Here is a 20,530-nt window from a genome sequence, read left to right on the forward strand (position 1 = left end):
CATTAATATCCCTCAATGTCAATGGTCTTAACTTGCCTAAAAAAAAGATTCAGGCTAACCGAATGGATATGAAGACAGAATCCATCCTTCTGCTGCATGCAAGAAACATATATCTCAATGACAAAGACAGACAGTACCTCAGAATAAAAAGTTGGGAAAAGATTTTCCAATCAAATGGACCCAAGAAACAAGCTAGTGTAGCAAGCCTAATATCTAACAAATTAGAATTCAAACTAAAATCAATAAGAAGAGATGAAGAAGGGCACTTCATACTTATCACAGGAAAAGTCCATCAGATGAAGTCTCAATCCTGAACATCTATGCCCCACGTTTGTAAAAGAAATATTACTAAATCTCAAATTACACTCTGCTCTCACCACTAGATAGGACCACCAGATAGAAACTTAACTAAGAAACAAAGGACCTAGCAAATGTTAATGACCCAATTGGGTTTAACAGATATCTATAGAACATTCCATCCAAACACAAAAGAATATACCTTCTTCTCAGCCCCACATAGAACCTTCTCTAGAATTGACAACATACTCGGCAACATAGCAAACCTACACAGATACAAAAAAATTAGAATAACCCCTGTATCTTATCAGACCACCAAGATTAAAAGTTAGAATTCAACAACAACATAAGTTGCAGAAACTCTAGAAACTAATGGAAATTGAATAATGCACAATTGCACCATTCCTGGGTCAAAGAATAAATAAAAGAAGAAATTAAAGACTTCCTATAATCTAAGGAGAATGAAGACACAACATACCCCAACCTATGGGACACTTTCAAAGCAGTGCTAAGAGGAAACTTAATAGCACTAAGTGCCCACATGAAGAAACTGGAGAATAGTCACACTAGAGAATTAACAGCACAACTGAAAGCTCAAAAGGAATCAAATGGTCCCTGGAGGAGTACATGCAAGGAAATAATCAAACTGAGAGCTGAACTCAATAAAGTAGAAACTAGGAAAACACTACAAAGACTCAGTGAAACAAAGAGTTGGTTCTTCCAGAAAGTCAACAAGATAGAGAAACCTTAATCTAAACTAACCAAAAGGCACAGAGAGAGCATGCTAATTAACAAACTCAGAAATGAAAAGGGGGACATAACAATGGACACTGAGGAAAACTAGAGAATCATCAGGTCATACTTTGAAAACATGTAGTCCACAAAATTTAAAAATCTAAAGGAAATGGACAATTTTCTGGATAGATATCACTTAACCAAAATTAAATAAAGAACAGATAAGCAATTTAATAGACCCATTAACCCTAATGAAATAGAAGCAGTCATCAAAAGTCTACCAATGAAAAAAAGCCCAGGGACAGATGGTTTCAGTGCAGAATTCTACGAGAAATTCAAAGAGCTAATACCAGTATTCTTCAAATTGCTCCACACAATAGCAGCAGAAGGGACATTGCCAAGCTCTTTCAATGAGACTACAATTACCTTGGTACCTAAGCCACATAAAGACACAACAAAAAAAGAGAATTACAGACCAATATCCCTCATGAACATCAATGCAAAAATATTCAACAAAATAATGGCAAATCTGTAGGGGAACCTGTAGACACGTCTGCCTAGGGGCTGGCTACAGGTCTGCCTGACCACGCCTGTGAGGGAATAGGCATGATGACATACAGTTTCAGTTGGCTGGGTTTCGCTTTCAGTTTTGCCCCTTTGGGCTTGCTGGACAGACTGCTGCCACGCCTGCTGGCTAGGTCGCTCTGTAAGTAAGGCTTTTCCCTATTAAATACCATTATATTTCTACTTGGCTCTGTATTGGTAATTTCCCACTTTATCTGGTTGTCAGGAGCAGGATATTGGAAACCTACACCCCATCTGGGACAGGCTGTGGGTTCAACCAGGCCTGCTGCCTAGGCCAGGAAAGCGCCCTCTCTCCACAGGTGCTCCCAGCTCCCAGCCAACCCGCTGCGGCTGAGCTCCTCAGGACCATCCACTCAGCTTGGAGACAGTTTCTAGCTGCCTAGAGTCGAGGGAGGCCTCGGCTTTCAGCAGAGGCTTCCCCTGGCCACTGCTGCAGTAAAGCCGCATCTGTTTCAGTGGTTGCAGCCGCAAGTCCGTATACTCTCTAAGAAAAGCGCAGCTGCTTTGTGATCTATCCACCGCTGCCATTGACCACTGCCAAACGCTGTGCTGAGTAGCTGAACACCTTGCTACCTGCTGGTCAAAGATAGTTACTGCATCTAGAGTAGAACTCAGGAAAAATTATGGCAGAATATTTATCATTTGCTAAAATTTGGTAATATTTTTGCTTATTATGTGAATTCAATGTTTGAGGAGGATGCTAAACTGCCAATTACCCACCTATATACCGCAATGGCAGTTAGCTTGCTGGTACAAATAATATTACTAGCCAGAGGACTAAGGAACAGAGATAAGGATAACCTAACCACCTACTCACATGAAATAACAGCTTTACGAAATGAGGTTTTGGAGAACAGATTAGGTCAGACCACAATTGTGAAGCAAGTAGAATAGAAATTGGATGATAAGCTTGGCTCTGTGTCCAATATGCTAAAGACAGAGCTGTCTGTTACCCAAGATGAGATGCAGCATATTTATGATAAGATAAACACAGAGAGAACCTCCATGTCTGAGGCCTTAGAGGCTAGGCTATCAGAAGACCATGACGAACTAAAGAATATCTGTAGCCAGCTAGAAACTCAGATAGGCAATGTTACACAGAAACTAGATGCAAAGGTGCAAAATACCCAGGATAGGGTTGAAGAATTGGACAATGCCATTCAATCACTTATTGAAGCATCCAAGGTAGCAGATCAGAAATTTGAGTCTAGATTTGAATGTTTGGAAGACAATTTACGGTACAGGACTGACAGATTACATAGTCCATACGGTTGCTGAGGACTCAAAATCAGCAAATCATGACCTCGAATCTAGACTCCAATACCTAGAAGGCAGTTTCCACACCATCCAGGTGCTGCCTAAGGATGATCATATTAAAGACCTAGAAAAACGTGTAGAAGAGCAGTTAGAGCAATTTACAGATTCACTAACATGCTTGGAATCTTTTATGATTAAGGAGATTGAAACTTTTCATAAGGATATAATTCCTAGGCTTAAAGATCATTGGGATGCCTCAGAGACAGAATCACTCCAATCCCAGGCACCTACTCCACCCAGGTATCATGACTATTCCTATAAGGTTGTTGCTCATAAACCATTAGTATACCCAGCTAACATGGTAGAAAAGCCAGCTTCTAAGAAACACCCTCATGGACAGATGACTTATGAATGGCAACCTATACAGCTGAAGGATCTTAAGAATATTAAAGAATCAGTTGTCTCATATGGTCTCCATACCCCATACGTAAAAGGTTACATTCATGGGCAACCTTTAACAGGGTGACACCCACAGATTGGGAATGATTGGTCGCAGCTGTACTTGAGAATTCATGCCAAATCCAGTGGAGGGCATTGTTCAGGGAAGGAGAAAAGTTCATTGACCATCAAGGCATAAAGGAAGACTTTAAAGCCCCCCCTAGATAAGATTCTTGGTGAGGGTATTTATGCTAACCCACAGGTTCAGGCTGAATATGATGACCACATACTGTCTCTATGTAGTAAAGCAGCATTAAAAGCCTGGGATAAGGTTCGTGAGCCAGGAGAATGCCTAGAAGCCTATACCAGAATAGAACAGGGACCTACAGAACAGTTCCAGGACTTCTTACAAAGGTTAACTAGGGCAGTAGAATTACAGGTAACAGATCTGGAAACAAGACAATCAATTATATATACAATAGCTTATGAGAATGCAAAACCAATATGCAAAAGAATACTTTTGCCTTTAAAGATCAGATCAGCTCCGCTAGAAGAATGGGTTGGGTATGCAGCCAATATTGACTATCATGTGAAAGACACTGAAGCTTGGGTAGGAGAAGACATCTTGAAAGGTTTAAAAAGGCAACAGGAGATTGAAAGTTCTAGAGGTGAGGATGCAAGGGCTTGGGAAAGAGAAGCACCTTACAGAGGTCAACATAGGTACCAAGAGGCTGGAGGTTACTACTACTGAAAGCAGTGCTAAGAGGAAAGTTCATAGGTCTAAATGCCCATATGAAGAAACAGGAGAATAATTACACTAGAGAATTAATAGCACAACTGAAAGCATTAGAAAACAAAGAAGCCAATACACCCCCAGAGGAGCAGATGCCAGGAAATAATCAAATTGAGGGCTGACATCAATAAAATGGAAACTAGGAGAACAATACAAAGAATCATTATAACAAAAAGTTGGTTCTTTGAGAAAATCAACAAGATAAACAAACCTTTATCCAAACTTTATCCAAACCAAACAAAAAAGAGTGAACATGCAAATTAATAAAATCAGGAATGAAAAGGGGGTCATAACAACAGATACAAAGGAAATCCAGAAAACCATCAGGTCATACTTTGAAAACCTATATTCCTCAAAATTTGAAAATCTAAAGGAAATGGACAAATTTCTGGACAGATTTCACTTTCCAAATTAAATCAAGAACAGATAAGCAACTTAAATAGACCTATAACCTCTATTGAAATTGAAGCAGTCATTAGAAGTCTCCCAACCAAAAATTTGCCCAGGGCCAGATAGCTTCAGTGCAGAATTCTACCAGAAATTCAAAGTACAGCTAATACCAATTCTCCTCAAAGTATTCCACACAATAGAAGCAGAAAAGTCATTAACAAACTCTTTTTATGAGGCCACAATAACCTTGATACCCAAGCCACACAAAGACACAACTAAGAAAGAGAATTACACACCAATATCCCTCATGAACATTGATGCAAAAATTCTCAATAAAATATTGACAAAGTGAATCCAAGAACACATCAGAGAAATCATCCACCATAATCAAGGAGGCTTCATCCCAGGGATGCAAGTAGGGTTCACCATATGAAAATCCATCAATGTAATCCACCATATAAACAGACTGAGAATAAAAACACATGATCATTTCATTAGATGCCGAAAAAGCCTTTAACAAAATCTAATACCCCTTCATGATAAATGTCTTAGAGAGATCAGGGATAACAGGAACACACCTTAACATAATAAAAGCAACATAACCAAGCTGACAGCCAACATCAAATTAAAGGGTGAGAAACTCAATGCAACTCCTCTAAAATCAGGGACAAGACAAGGCTGCCCACTCTCTCCATACCTCTTCAAGTTCTTGTCCTTGAAGTTCTAGCTAGAACAATAAGACAACAAAAGGAGATCAAGGGGATACAAATTGAAACGAAAGAAGTCAAACTTTCAATATTTGCAGATGACAAGATAGTCTGCATAAGTGACCTGAAAAGCTCTACCAGGGAACTCCTACAGCTGATAAACACCTTCAGCGAAGTTTCAGGATACAATATTACCTCAAAAAAATCAGTAGCCCTACTATATACAGATGACACATTCACGGAGAAAGAAATCTGAGAAACATTACCCATTAAAATTGCCACAAACACTATAAAACACCTTGGAGTACTGCTAACCAAAAAACTAAGAGACATGTACTGTAAGAATTTTGAAACTTTAAAGAAAGAAATTAAAGAGGATAACAGAAATGGAAAAATCTCCCATGTTCTTGGATAGGTAGGATCAGCATAGTAAAAATGGCAATCTTGCCAAAAGCAATCTACAGATTTGATGCGATCCTCATCAAAATCTCAGCACAATTCTTCACAGACTTTGAAAGAACAATTCTCAACTTTATATGGAAAAACAAAAGACCCAGGATAGCCAAAACAGCCCTGTACAATAAAGGAACTTTATGGATGCCACCCCAGACTATTGTACCCAGCAAAGCTTTTTTTAAATTTTTTTCTCAGATTTTTTTAAAATTTGAATTAGAAATAAGATTGTTTTATATGACAATCACAGTTCCCTTCTCCATGCCGTCCTCCCCTACCACCCCCCCAACTAAAACACTACCTATCACATATCCTTTCTGCTCCCCCTGGATGGTGAGGACTTCCATAGGGTGTCATCAGAGTCTATCATATCCTTTTGGATAGGGCCGAGGACCCCCCCATGTGTGTCTTGGCTCAGTGAACTAAAGATGGAACTAGAAGAAACCATTCTGAGCGAAGTAACCCTATCACAAAAAGACAAACATGATATGTACTCACTCATATGTGTATTTTAGACATAGAGTAAAGGATTACCAGCCTACAATCCACAGTGCCAGAGAAACTAGTAAACAAGGAGGACCCTAAAAGTGACAAACATTGTCCCCTGGAGAAGGGGGAAAGGGTCAAGATCCCCTGAGAAAATTGAGAGCACCGGAAGAGGGGTAAGGGAGCTAGGAGAACGAGATGGGAAGAAGAGGAGGGATGCAGAGGACATGAGGGAGCAGAAAGGAACATGGGTTTCAGTGAGGAAACCTCAGAAATCTACGGGACCTCCTGTATTATTTCCGTACTTGTCCCTAGCATAGGTGTGGACTTTGGGAGCCCAATCCACATACAGGGATACTCCCTGAGCCAAGACACACGGGGGTCAGCCTAGGCCCTATCCCAAAGGATATGACAGACTCTGATGACCCCCCCTATGGAAGGCCTCACCCTCCCTGGGGAGCAGAAAGGATATGTGATAGGTAGGGTATTAGTTGGGGGAGCTTGGTAGGGAAGTAGAGGAGGGAGTGGGAACTGGGATTGACATGTAAAACAATCTTGTTTCTAATTTAAATGAAAAATAAAGAAAAAAACAGAAAAAGTTAAAACTTTCCTTTATATTTAGACACAAAGTGGGAAATGCTGCGAAATATTCCTTTATTTACACTGTGAGAATATATGTCTCTGTGATTGGTTTAATAAACAACCTGACTGCCTAATAACTGAACAGACATAGGTAGGCAGGAAAGCCACCTGTGAACAATGGGATAAGGAAGAGCAGAGTCTGAGTAGTCACTGGCATATGTAGAGGGAGCAGGAGATGAGTATGCCATGTTAACAAAGGTACCACCATGTAGCAGAGTGTAAAGAAAGAATATGGGTTAAGTTTAAACGTAAGAGCTAGTTAGTAATAAGCCTGAGCTATTGGCCAAAATATAAGCCTCTGTGTTGATTATTTGGAAGCAGCAGCCAGGATGGGTAAACTCCACCTACACACCCCAGGAAAGACTTTTCTTATGTAATCAAGTCTTCTCAAATTGTGTTTTCCCTAATACAAACACACTCTGCTTTCAGGTGACAGTTTTTCCCCCAATTAAACTTATATAGCCTATTTAAATTTTCCTGTATCCTCTCAAAACATTCTCTAACAGACTCCAGGTAAGTAGTCCTGTCAACCAACGTGATAAATTTCTCTCCATTTTCCTGGGATGTCTCCCCTTTTCCTGGTCTAGGGATTCCTCTTTCCAACTATGAGCAACATGGGCATAAAAGTTTCAGATGTACATCCAAGATAATTTTTTCTTAAACTCCTTAATTTTATCGTGGTCCATAGTATATCTGACCCAACAGATTTCACATCAACCACAGACTGATCCAGCAACTCCAGGGTCAAACCCAGATGTTTTCTCAGAATCTATATCCTGGTCTAGCCTCACAGACTGCACTTCCCTAGTCTCCAAAGGTCTCATAGAGTCAGGACACCAAATGACATACCCTGTTCTTACCAACTTTGACCAACATTCCAGCTTCCTTGAGTCCCCAGTAGCAATGTCCCGTATCAGCAGGAAGCAGCCAGAGGGAGTGACCTCCCAACTCACTCCACACCCAACAACACAATAATAAATCAAAAATCTGGGAGTGATGACCAATCTAACAGTCCAAAGTATGGCAAGCATATCAACAGGTTTTGCTTTCTCCCATTCTCCCCCATTCTTTCTACCTTGCTAAACCATTAGATTACATTCCTAAAAGTAGTCACCAAGGTCTACTCCTTATTTGGCCACTTTCTCCTCCTGAGACTGATAACAAGGCCCAGCTGTCAGTGTGTTGAAATCCAGCAATCAAAAGACCCCCTTTGACTGTCCTAATTAATGTGCCCAATCTAAATTAACCAACTCATCCTAACATAGGTTTCCCCCTTTCCCTTTATAAACTCCCATTTTCCTGTGAGCCATGTCTTTCTCCTCTCTATCCAGAGTCAGAACTTTGACCCCTGCAAGGCAAATATCACTTTCCTCTCTCCCTTGCCCCTTTTCTCTTCTCCCTTGTCCTCTATCTCGTGTCTTTGTCTCTTAGTCCCTATCCTTTGTCCCACTGAGGCAAGCAAATCTTCTTTGTGCTGAAAACTTGGTCTTGGTGTGTCCTGGATCATCCTATTTTCAATCTTCCCAAAGGAGTTGTAAATGGGGTATTTTGGGGTACCAGCACCTCATACTCCTTCAGGTTTCAGCTAAGGTGCTATAGCCAGTGAGAGAAATGTCTAAGGGTAAAAGAAACGAATCAGCTCACATGACTTCACGTCAACATGTCTCTTTATTGTTCTACATTTTTTCTTCTGTCTCTATTCTAATTTTTCTGTCCTAACTGTCTGTAATTCCTTAGCTCTAATTCTCTGTCTCAATCCCAATTCCAATTCTACGTTACCTTCTCTTTCTGTTGTTGTTTCCTCCTCCTCTTTCTTCATTTTCCTATTTCTGATCATTTCTGCCAGCTTCTGCTCCAGCTTCTCCCCCAGCTTCTCCTCTAGTTTCTCCGCATTCTCTTTGCCTTACCCAGCTTATAAAGATCCGTAAAATCTTTCAGGCATTCATCTCAATGTCACATACCATTTCTTAAGTAAATAATAAGAAACAGAGTCATTCCAATAACTCACAGTGCAATAAATCCAGATAGTAAGAAAAGAGCACTTTCTTTCAGTTAACCCCCTATCTAGTGGGCTGCAAAGCACAGCTGTAAAAGAAAATCATTTTTGTTATCTTATCTATAGAGGTATCCTTATAGAACTAAACCAATAAGAGAAATAAGGAAAATGTGTCTTATATCCTATACTTTTGAGTGTATAAAACATCTTAAACATTTTGTAATTACTGGTCATAAAGGCCAGGCTTTCTCCGACTAGAGACTTGTTTGTTTACAAATGTGCCCTCAGAGAGAGTGCAGCAGTGTGAGCTGCAGGTTAAGTGGCAGAGAAGCCCATGCAGCACTCACCAAGGGACAGTGACATTAAAAGCATTTTAAATCTAAGACATACTTTTCTGTCCAGCATGTAACCCTACCATAGAAAGAGAAGTTTGTAGTTGGTTTGGGGGGGCTGTGAATTAGTTTATATTTTATAGCTAACCCTGGCCCGTCAGGGAATCTTAACCAATGGTGTCTGAACAAAGGCCATAAAACTGAGGTTAAGAATCAATGCAAAGAGTTAATTATTGTCCCTGGTACTTTGAACTATTTACCTTGGCTCAACAAATCATACATCTGGCTTCATGTCCTAGTAAATAAGATTTTGTTCTTTTGGTAAGAGTTTATCTTAAAATCCAAATAGCAAGTTACCTGGTTGTGGTTTCTTGACTGTGTGGCTGTTGTGCACGTAACTAGGGGATATTATCAATATACCCCAAATACATAAGGGAAATTTTGCCCAGTAAATGTTAAAATAGTGATTAACTGTGAGAAATAAATGCCAAATTTGTAACAAATGGGAGTTAATTACAGAACGAAATCTACAGCAAGAAACAGCCACTTCATTTGCAAGGGATTAATTCCAACACATCTTACATCTTTGTTTAATACTCCAACATAATCTTCTTGATTCTTATGGGTTGACCTTATGAAATGATGGCTAAATAATTACTGCATAATTCTGCAGTAATTGTTGTGACATAAATGGCATCTGATCCTTAAATATGTTTTTGTCCCCTGATGCACATATGGAAATAAGTTTCTGTTTCCTGCTGAGAAAATCATGAAGTGGTTACTTTGCTTAAAGTTTGCACTCTCAGCTACAAAGTAGTCAGGATCAAAGGTCATGGGGTCACTCAGTGTGGACATCAGTGACCTTAGTATTACTGTTGTGCTCTGGAAATAATGCAGTGAGAAACTTAATTGCAAAGAAGTCATGGAATTGGAGCACAGAAAGAAAATCATTTTGCTCAGCCTTTTCATCTGTGAAGGGATACCAAGTCCAAAAAAGGGAGGTGACACTGCCAGCTAGTAAGATCACATAACAAATAAGGATGAGCTTGTAGTCAGTAGTGGGGCTTTCATTAACTTGCTCTCCAGTAACATTTGAATTACTGAGAACCTGGGTATTTGTTGTCAAGAATTCTGAACCCATTCTCCTTTTACAGCACTTGACACTGGCAACAGGCACACTGGCTTCTCTAATTTATCAGTTCTCATACAACACATGTTTTTGTTGGCTTGTTGTTGTTTTGTTTTATTTTGGATTTTTTAACTCATTTAATTCTGTTCTCCTACTCACTTTATCCAGCTGAGCCTCTTCTTTTTGTCTGCCTTTTACCTCATTGTCATTTGTGGTGTTCTTCTGTTAATAATAACCTGTTTCTTGTTACCATGATTCTTCTCACTATGTAGGCCTCCCCCGCCCAGCTCCCAGTGGAAGCTTCTAATCTATTCTGTCACCCTGGAGGTTGTTCTGGTTCTAAATGAACATTTCTTTTAATTTGAAATGCCCTCTAGTTTATTCATGGCAGTTTTATGAAATGATCACCTTGATCTAGTTAGCAATGTTCTCATCTGGGATGAAAACATGTCCAAATACTGAATGATTACCAGTTCAGTGGTTTATCTGAACTGAAAATAATGAAGGAGTTTTTTATTCTAAGACTTGGCTAGTTAACAAAAACAACATGATATCTGAAATATCATAATTTTCTATTAATTCCTGTACAGATTATCAGCTCATCATAGAGTCTGTGGCAGCATGCACATTGCCTGTACCAGTTGAAGCCAGACAGGGTCCCAGCACAAAGAGCAGGAAGTAGACACCTAGACACTATCACCAATTGACAATTGCTTGCAAAGAAAAAATCAGTTGTCTCCAATGGAGTCTCACTGAGTATATAAACAACACTTAATGTTAGGTCCATACCCAGCAATGCTATTTTTGCAGATGTGTTTCATCTCAAGTTGCTTTGTTTGAATTTTTTAATTTTACATGTCTTTAGCATGTGTATTATGTTTTCCAATTTTGGGGGGTTTTTTTGTTTTTTTTGTTTTTCGAGACAGGGTTTCTCTGTGGCTTTGGAGGCTGTCCTGGCACTCACTCTAGAGACCAGGCTGGCCTCAAACTCACAGAGATCCACCTGCCTCTGCCTCTGCCTCTGCCTCTGCCTCTGCCTCTGCCTCTGCCTCTGTCTCTTGAGTGCTGGGATTAAAGGCAGGCGCCACCATGCCCGGCCCAATTTTGTGTTTTACTGGGTTTTATATTTGTATGTGTTTTTTCACTTGTTTGTATTTCTTATACTCATTGTTGTTTTTTGTTTTAAATTTTGATTTGTTTGCTTTATTTGTCTGTTTGCTTTCTAAATAAAAAGTGAGAGAAGGCATAGAGTTTGATGACTACAGAGCTGTAGAGGGTCTGTGAGGAGTTAGGGGAGGAGAAACTGTGATCAGAATACATTTTATGAAAAAAATGTATTTTCAAAAAAAAGTATTTTAGACAAACACAAAAACAAGAATATCTCTGCTCCTGGAAGCACCAATCTACATTGGAGAAGATGATGGTTATTGGAGAAACTCCACATGGAGTTTACTTTCTTTGTGGCAAAAGTAAGCCATTGGGCAAGAAACTGTCCTTTGCCTCAACTGCTGACAATATTTTGTCTAAATTGGACAAACAGGGCACTAAAAAGAGTGACTGTAAACCTTGCCAAGACATGGCAGGACAGCCCTTTAGAATATCCTTCTTCATAGAAGAACTTGGTATTATTTGGGAGAGAAAGATAATACATAGAACACAGTATTTCCCGTGTGAAAGCATGGATTCATATTTGGTAATAGGTAAGAATCAGAAACTGGAAAGATCATGCCAAGTGTTTATTTTCAGAGTAACACCAACTCAGAGACAGGAATCAACACTTAATATGGAATCCTATGTCTAGTCCTTCTTATATTTCCTTTTACAGCATCATTTTTCTCATTCAGATCCAAACTTGTAGTCATTATCAGTGAGGCTCAACTAAAGACCCTTTCTACCACTCATTCTTACTTTCTTTGCATATATTATGATAAAGAAACAAAAGCATCTTGGGACACTGATTTATTACTACTTGCCTTATGATCAAAAAATGACAATGGATCAGATTGTACAGGTATATACATAGAATTCCAGAACTCAAGTGGTGGGACAGGAAGATTTTAAGTTATGTTCAGCTGTACAATGAGTTTAGAGACAGCCTGAACTACATGAGATTATATAAAATGATAAGAGAAAAAAGAAAGGAAACTTTGAAAACAGACCAGAACTATAATGATTTTATTTAAAATACACAGGGCTAGGTGATGCTGAACTGTCACATTTATGAGTTTTATAGTAAGAATGTATTAACAATTCAGCATTAGATAAGAATTGGCAATGCTGAAATCAATAAATCATTGGACAGCATAGGGAATTGTAGATATGTTTGTGCATTAACCCTGAAAATTGCCCCCAATTAGAAGACAGGCATTCCCTAGATCTTGAGGAGATGAAGCAATGTGAGATGGGAGGCCAAAGAGGCATGTCTGACAGAAGAGGTCAGCTGTGCTCTAGAGGAAGGAAGTAGGTACAATGGGGAAATACATTCAGATGGGAGTGAAGCAGATTTGGAACTCAGGTGGCACAGAAACAAATCCATTGGCAACTGGGGTGATATCAAGGTCTTTCAGGTCAACTGGAGACTTCAGGTTAAAGTTCTGTAAAATGGTGGTCAGGAATAAAAATAACTCCATTCGGGCCAGGCCTTCTCCCACACAAATCCGTTTTCCTGCAAATAAATAAATAAATAACAGAATATAATTAACTCCTTGTGTTTGGCTGAGACAAACACTGTGTACAATTATAATAAAAGAGAATTTGTGTCACTCTTTGATAGACTTGATGGATGGATGGATGGATGGATGGATGGATGGATGGATGGACAGTTGGGTGGACAAATGGAAAAAAGACAGGTACATTTTCCATGTCTTATATTAGAAAACATAGTATTAAAATACTTGGATACAAAGCTTTAGAGGGTGGAACAGCAATACTGAACACTAGAATTCTCATTCGCAGGATAAAAACAATGGAACACTCATTTAACTGCTCATGGAGCTGAGTAGCTAGCTGAGGCTTGGGATTTAAAAACACACAAAAGTAGAGCTGATGAACTCCAGAGAATATATACAATACAACAGAAGAGGTAGAATACTACTGCTTTGGAACCAAACACAATGATAATGGAAGATACTCCCACTGAAAGGAGAAATGCAAAAGAGAAAGTGCCATAGCATAGACAAGGCTGCTTCCCATAGAAACAGAAATAGCTTAAATAAGCAGACAACCAGGATCCTTCCTAGATGAGAAGCTTTACAGGAAACCTTTGCATGTCTCTCAGCAAACACTTAGAGTACTAAAGCCAGCAATCATCTTGAGGATTGTCCTAAATCATAGAAATTAAACTGTTCTTGGAATTAGAAAACCTGACATCATCATAGAGTCCCCATGGGCAGTCCACAGCTATAACTGGATATGCAGTGACCACCAGAGACAGTTGCTTAGAAAAGAATCTTTGATGTGTACTGAATATGATATGTCCTTCATTGGCTCATTATTTAAACACATGGTGCCCAGTTGTGTAGGAAGGATTCAATAGTAGCTCAATGAGATATCTATAAACATAATACCACTGCATTGTGGTCTCACTTTGTGTATTTGGAAAGGATGAGTCAACACTCCAGAGTACCACTAATATGACTCAGCAGATATAATATTTCATCTCAGAAAAAAATGCATGGGCATCAGGAATGGTGATCAGATCAGATCTAATCTACCATCCTAAGAAAAAACAACCTGTAATGTTCAAGGGATACCTAAAGGTTACCTTGCTACCTTAGAGATAAATTTTTTGAAATTCAAATATAATTGCATCATTTCACCTTTCCTCTTCCTTTCTGTAACATTTTTTCCACATGTCCCCTCACTTACTCTCAAATCATGATCTCCTATTCTTTGTTTTTGCTACATACAAATGTAACATGCAGTTATATGTGAGTATATATCATTTAAATGTATATATAACATCTATATATGTAGATTTTATATATATATATATAAAAATACAACTGTCTGAGTCCATTAGTGTTAATATATATATCTATATATAGATATATATATGATTTCAAAGCTGATCAATTAGAATTATAAAGCCAATTAGGAGGCTCATCAATGGGGATGAAGATTTCTCTCACTGTGGATTCTTTAGTTATCTGTTGTTATTTGTTTAAGGAAAGAGTCTCATGACATTTCCCCCTTCTGTGTTAGCATACCTATTGGTTTTGTAGTTGTTTCCCTGTCATTTCTAGGAAACATAATTTCAGAAGAGAAGGAAGCAACCAATACAGCCAACCTAGCTGTCATGGTCGTAATACAAAATATCCCTGAAGATGCAATAGGGACACACAAATCTTGTTGGTAACCTATGGCTGTCTTTAAGTCCCCTCAATGGGATGGAAATATTATCTGGTACTAGAAATCTTCCCCAACTTTCCTGGGCTAGTGAGGGCATAGATCTACTTATCTTTATATCCACAGACAAAGTGTAGCTCTCATGTTCATCAATGAAACTCTTTGCAACAAAGAGAGACCATTATAGAAAACCACAACTGACCAAAGTGCAGAGAACAATTTATCACTGGGTGCCTAACTCCAGTGGATACCCTACAACACAACTGCTGCAGTTAAGGCTCATGGAACATTAAGGAAGATGGAGGTGTATTGTAAGATCTGAAGACCAAGAAATAATTTTGATTACCTGTTGAGAAGGGGAAAAAGTAGTCACTTTTCTTAAACTTGCCATTCTCATCCAAAAAGTGACCGGGATCAAACTTCTCTGGGTTGGGGAATTCTTTGTCATCATATAGGACAGATGACAGAGATGCTATGACAGTGGTACCCTATAAACAAGAGGCATAGACAAGCCAAGTTATATAAATGTTACAGAGGTAAGAAAAACAATGGGCATGGGATAGTCAAAGCTTCTGAGGAAATCATGTCCAAACAAGAGCAGAGGCATATCTAGACAGACAAATCATGTAACAGACAAAGATAAGTTGGGATCCAATGGCAATGATTTTGATACAGTGTCCTCCAATAACTTTAGAAGTACTATGTAATGGGATGTTCTTTTATCAACAAGCTTGGCACTAGTATCTATCACAACCTACTGCTCTACTTTACCACTGCTGCTTTAGCGTCATGCATATGTGGAACATGGCTTCAAATGTAAGTTTTTTATGTGTAACACCAGAAGTACCTGCTCATAGAAATGTTGCATATACATGTCTAATAAAATTAACAATGTCTTCTAGAATAACACAACCAAAAACAAATAAAACATAATTCCATTTTTCCACAACACACAATTTATTTGCCTCAATTTTAAAATATGTATGCAATATGTATTACATTTAGGACTACTTGAAAAAAATTCAAGGTATGACAAACTTAGAAATTTCCTGATTTTGTAAGAATTCCAGTCAGTGTCATCAGTTTACTTGAGAATAAATATTGAAACTGAGAAACTGATCAGATGACTCACCAAGCAGGATATTCGTAAGGCATCAATGGGCCATGCCATACATTTTATTGATTACAAAAATAGCAGAGCCTCTATAATGGAGAGATCTGAATAACATCATAAGACAGGAAGAAGTAGCCATATCCACTAACAACATAGTTAACATATGCCTATCTGTTTCAATATATGAGTCCTATAGGTTATCCTTTGTCCATTATTTTTCCAGTGTTATAACTGGAAGTAAACTGTTAGAGAACAATAACACAAACCAACCCTGAAACTGAGTACATAATACCATGAACTGAAAGATTTAATGGGTCAATATATAAATTCTCTAATTGTGCCTAAATACTTCTTAGCATCCTGATGAAATCCTAGAAGTCTTTTCAAAGACTGGCAATCCAAACTTTATGTTTTATTTGAAAGTGTAAACAGTCAAGTGGTTTTAAATGGAGAGTACATTTGGGAGACATACAGTTCCACAAACAAACATTTGTTCTATAATTGTATTATCTCTTACTGGAAATAGCATAAAATCCATCCAGCTTCCAGATTTAAAGTGTTTTATTACTCCTATCTTGTGGAGACAGAAAATTTGGACCAGTCACAGTCTACTTGTAAATATACAAATGCAGCTTGTTTAGCTTAATCTCCCTGAAGGTTTTTATAACTTTCTCTTCAGAATTGGTAATCTGAAATTGCAAGACCTAATATCTTGGGTTTATGATTTAATTTCACTCACTCATTTGAAATCAAGATCATAAAGGTACAGTGTAGACAAAGGAAATTTACCTTGGGAATGAGATAGTTTCTGAACTTAATGTCACAGGTTGTTGCATGGGGCAGGCTGGTGGGAAGGAGGTCAATGTATCTCTGAATCTCATGCAACACAGCATCAGTGTAAGGCATGTGACTCCTGTCCTGCATGCAGGGGCTTCTGTTTCTACCAATCACATGGTCAATCTCCTTCTGGACTTTGGCTGGTTTGACAGAAAAAGGAAGGAAGTGGCACATTGGTCACAACCCAGGATTACTTGTGGAAAGATGAAGATGCCTGGTAGCATTATGAAAGCATAATATATAGTAATTAAATGACAGTTGATACGATATAAATACTACTATCATATATACTAGATGTCACAATACATAGTCCTTATATATCAATTAGCATACTTAAAAGTCAACATTAACTATTATTTTCAAATGATAAACAGAAGAAAATCAGCTCTTATAGAAGAAAACTATTGATCAAGCATTATTTGTATCAAAATAATGCAGTGCATTTAAAAATAAATTATAGATCATCGCTGCTCAGAGTCATCTGATGCAAGCAACATGTGTGATGGCACCAGTTCGGCGGCAGTGGGTTCTGAACACCGGACACCCAGAAGCAGCCTGGCCTCCATCTGCCGGCCCAGGTAGGCCAGTAGATGTTTCTGGCTCCTGTTTGTCATCGCTGCTCAGAGTCATCTGATACAAGCAACCTGCGTGCTGAACGGAGTTCAACAGCGGGATCCCACACAACAAGGCCCAGTGACAGCTCTGCCTCCAACTGCTGGCCCAGCAGGACCTGGCATGCCCGAACACTGCCGACACCCATGTAACAATGACACCTCCATCCACGAAAAGAGGACCTACATCAGAGTATTAAATCTGTTTGCATCTACCAGAAGATGCAAACCCACCAGGAGAACAAGAAACTCTTGCTACACCCACTAGGAGAAAGCATGAGAAGAGGACAAAGTAAAAGCACATCCAACAACAGAAAACACAATATGACACCACCGGAGACCAAGAACCATACACCAGTAAGACCTGAACATCATGATGCAGATGAACCAAAGAGAATGACATTAAAAGCATCTTCATGAAAATGATAGAGGACCACAAAGAGGACATGAGAAAATCCCTTAAAAAATGGAAGAAAAAACTAACCAAAAAATACAAGATATCAACAAAGCTCTCAAGGAAACAGTTTAAGACCTAAAAACTAAAATAGAGACAATAAAAAAGCACAATCTGAGGGAATGCTGTAAATAGAAAAGCTGGGTAAATGTTCAGGAACTACAGATGTAAGCATAACCAACAGAATGCAAGAGATGGAAGAGAGAATCTCAAGAGTTGAAGACACACTAGCGGAAATAGATTCATCAACCAAAGAAAATCTTAAGGACAACAAATCCCTATCACAAAATATCCAGTAAATATGGGATACAGTGAAAAGACCAAACCTAAGACTAACAAGTATAGAAGGTGAAGAAATCCAACTCAAAGGCACAGAAAACATATTCAACAAAATCATAGAAGAAAACTTTCACAACCTAAAGAAAGACATACCAATGAAAATACAAGAAGCCTACAGAACACCAAATAGACTGAACTAAAAAAAAAGGTCACCTTGCCACATAATAATCAAAACACCAAACATACACAACAAAGGGAAAATATTAAGAGCAGCAAAGGAAAAAGGTCAAGTATAAAGGCAAACCTATCAGAATCACACCTGACTTTTCCTTGGAAGCTCTGAAAGCCAGAAGGTCCTGGATATTCTACCTACACTAAGAGACCATGGATACCAGCCCAGTCTACTATACCAGAAAAGCTTTCAATCATTATAGATGGAGAAAACAAGATATTCCATGACAAAACCAGATTCAAACAATCCAACCCTACAGAAAGTACTGGAAGGAAAACTGCAACCCAGAGAAGCTAACTACAACCAGAAAAAGATAGGCAATAGATAATCCAAACTTACCAACAGACAAAAGGGAAAAGGGACAGAATCCCACACATAATCTCTCCACCATCACCAAATCAAAACAAACAAGAATGAAAAATAATCAATGGTCATTATCCATCAACATTAATGGCCTTAACTCGCCCATAAAAAGACACAGGTTAGAAAAATAGATAAGAAGACAGAATCCATCCTTCTGCTGCATAAAAGAAACTCACTTCAACCTCAAAGAGAGATGGTACCTAAGAATTAAAAGTTGGGGAAAGATCTTCCAATCAAATGGACCCGAGAAACAAGCAGGGGTACCAATCCTAATATCCAATAAATTGGACTTTAAACTAAAATCAGTCAAAAGAGATGAAGAAGGTCATTTCCTACTCATCACAGGAGAAATCCATCAGGATGAAGTCTCAATTCTGAACATTTATGCCCCAAATAAAAAGGCATCTATTTCCCTAAAAGAAACATTACTAAAACACAAATCACACATAAAATCACACACAATTATTGTGGGAGACTTCAACACCCCAATCTCATCACTGGACAGGAACACCAGACAGAAACTTAACAAAGAAACAAAAGAACAAATAGTAGTTATGGCACAATTGGACTTAACAGATATGTATAGAACATTCCACCCAAATACAAAACAATTTATCTTCTTCTCAGTGCCACAAGGAACTTTCTCTAAAATCGACCACATACTTTACAACATAACAAACCTCAACAAGTACAAAAAAAATTGAAATAACCCCCTGTGTCTTATCAGATCACCATGATTTAAAATTAGAATTCAACAACAGGAACTACAGAAAACCTACAAACTCATGGAAATTAAGTAACACTCAATTGCACAATTCATGGGTCTAGGAAGAAATAAAAAGAGAAATTAAAGATTTCCTAGACTTCAATGAGAATGCAGACACAACATACCCAAACCTATGGGATACTCTGAAAGCAGTGCTAAGAGGAAAGTTCATGGGTCTAAATGCCCACATGAAGAAACAGGAGAATAATCACACTAGAGAATTAACAGCACAACTGAAAGCTTTAGAAAACAAAAAAGCCAATACACCCTGGAGGAGCAGATGCTAGGAAATAATCAAATTGAGGGCTGACATCAATAAAATGGAAACTAGGAGAACAATACAAAGAATCAATATAACAAAAAGTTGGTTCTTCGAGAAAATCAACAAGATAAACAAACCTTTATCCAAACTTACAAACAAAAAAAGAGTAAACATGCAAATTAACAAAATCAGGAATGAAAAGGGGGTCATAACAACAGATACTGAGGAAATCCAAAAGATCATCAGGTCACACTTTGAAAACCTATATTCCTCAAAATTTGAAAATCTAAAGGAAATGGACAATTTTCTGGACAGATTTCACTTTCCAAAATTAAATCAAGAACAGATAAGCAACTTAAATAGACCTATAACCTCTAATGAAATTGAAGCAGTCATTAGAAGTCTCCCAACCAAAAAAAGCCCAGGGCCAGATGGCTTCAGTGCAGAATTCTACCAGAAATTCAAAGTACAGCTAATACCAATTCTCCTCAAAGTATTCCACACAATAGAAGCAGAAGGGTCATTAACAAATTCTTTTTATGAGGCCACAATAACCTTGATACCCAAGCCACACAAAGACACAACTAAGAAAGAGAACTACACGCCAATATCCCTCATGAATATTGATGCAAAAATTCTCAATAAAATATTGGCAAAGTGAATCCAAGAACACATCAGAGAAAGCATCCATCCCAATCAAGTAGGCTTCATCCCAGGGATGCAAGGATGGTTTAACATACAAAAATCCATCAATGTAATCCACCATATAAACAGACTGAGAGAAAAAAATCACATGATCATCTCACTAGATGCCAAAAAAGCCTTTGACAAAATCCAACATCCCTTAATGATAAAAGTCCTGGAGAAATCAGGGATAACAGGAACATACCTCAACATAATAAAAGCAATATACAGCAAGCCCACAGCCAACATCAAATTAAATGGAGAGAAACTCAATTCAATTCCTCTAAAATCAGGTACAAGACAAGGCTGTCCACTGTCTCCATACCTCTTCAATATTGTCC

At 38.4% G+C, this 20,530-nt stretch overlaps 1 protein-coding gene across 2 annotated transcripts in view; it reads right to left on the minus strand.

Moving 5' to 3' along the window:
• Nucleotides 1-12,628: 12,628 nt before the first annotated feature.
• Nucleotides 12,629-20,530, minus strand: part of LOC113830663 (cytochrome P450 2C42-like) — a 56,457-nt gene continuing 48,555 nt past the window's right edge. For both annotated transcript variants that reach the window (XM_027407422.2, XM_035443081.1), the window contains 3 exons: nucleotides 16,491-16,678; nucleotides 14,934-15,075; nucleotides 12,629-12,905 (listed from right to left, as the gene is read on the minus strand). In XM_027407422.2, the coding sequence (XP_027263223.1) occupies nucleotides 12,724-12,905; nucleotides 14,934-15,075; nucleotides 16,491-16,678 (512 nt within the window). In that variant the 3' untranslated portion in view covers nucleotides 12,629-12,723. The remainder of the gene's footprint in view (nucleotides 12,906-14,933; nucleotides 15,076-16,490; nucleotides 16,679-20,530) is intronic.

This window comes from Cricetulus griseus, chromosome 3 (genome assembly GCF_003668045.3).
Source record: "Cricetulus griseus strain 17A/GY chromosome 3, alternate assembly CriGri-PICRH-1.0, whole genome shotgun sequence".
NCBI lineage: Eukaryota > Metazoa > Chordata > Mammalia > Rodentia > Cricetidae > Cricetulus > Cricetulus griseus.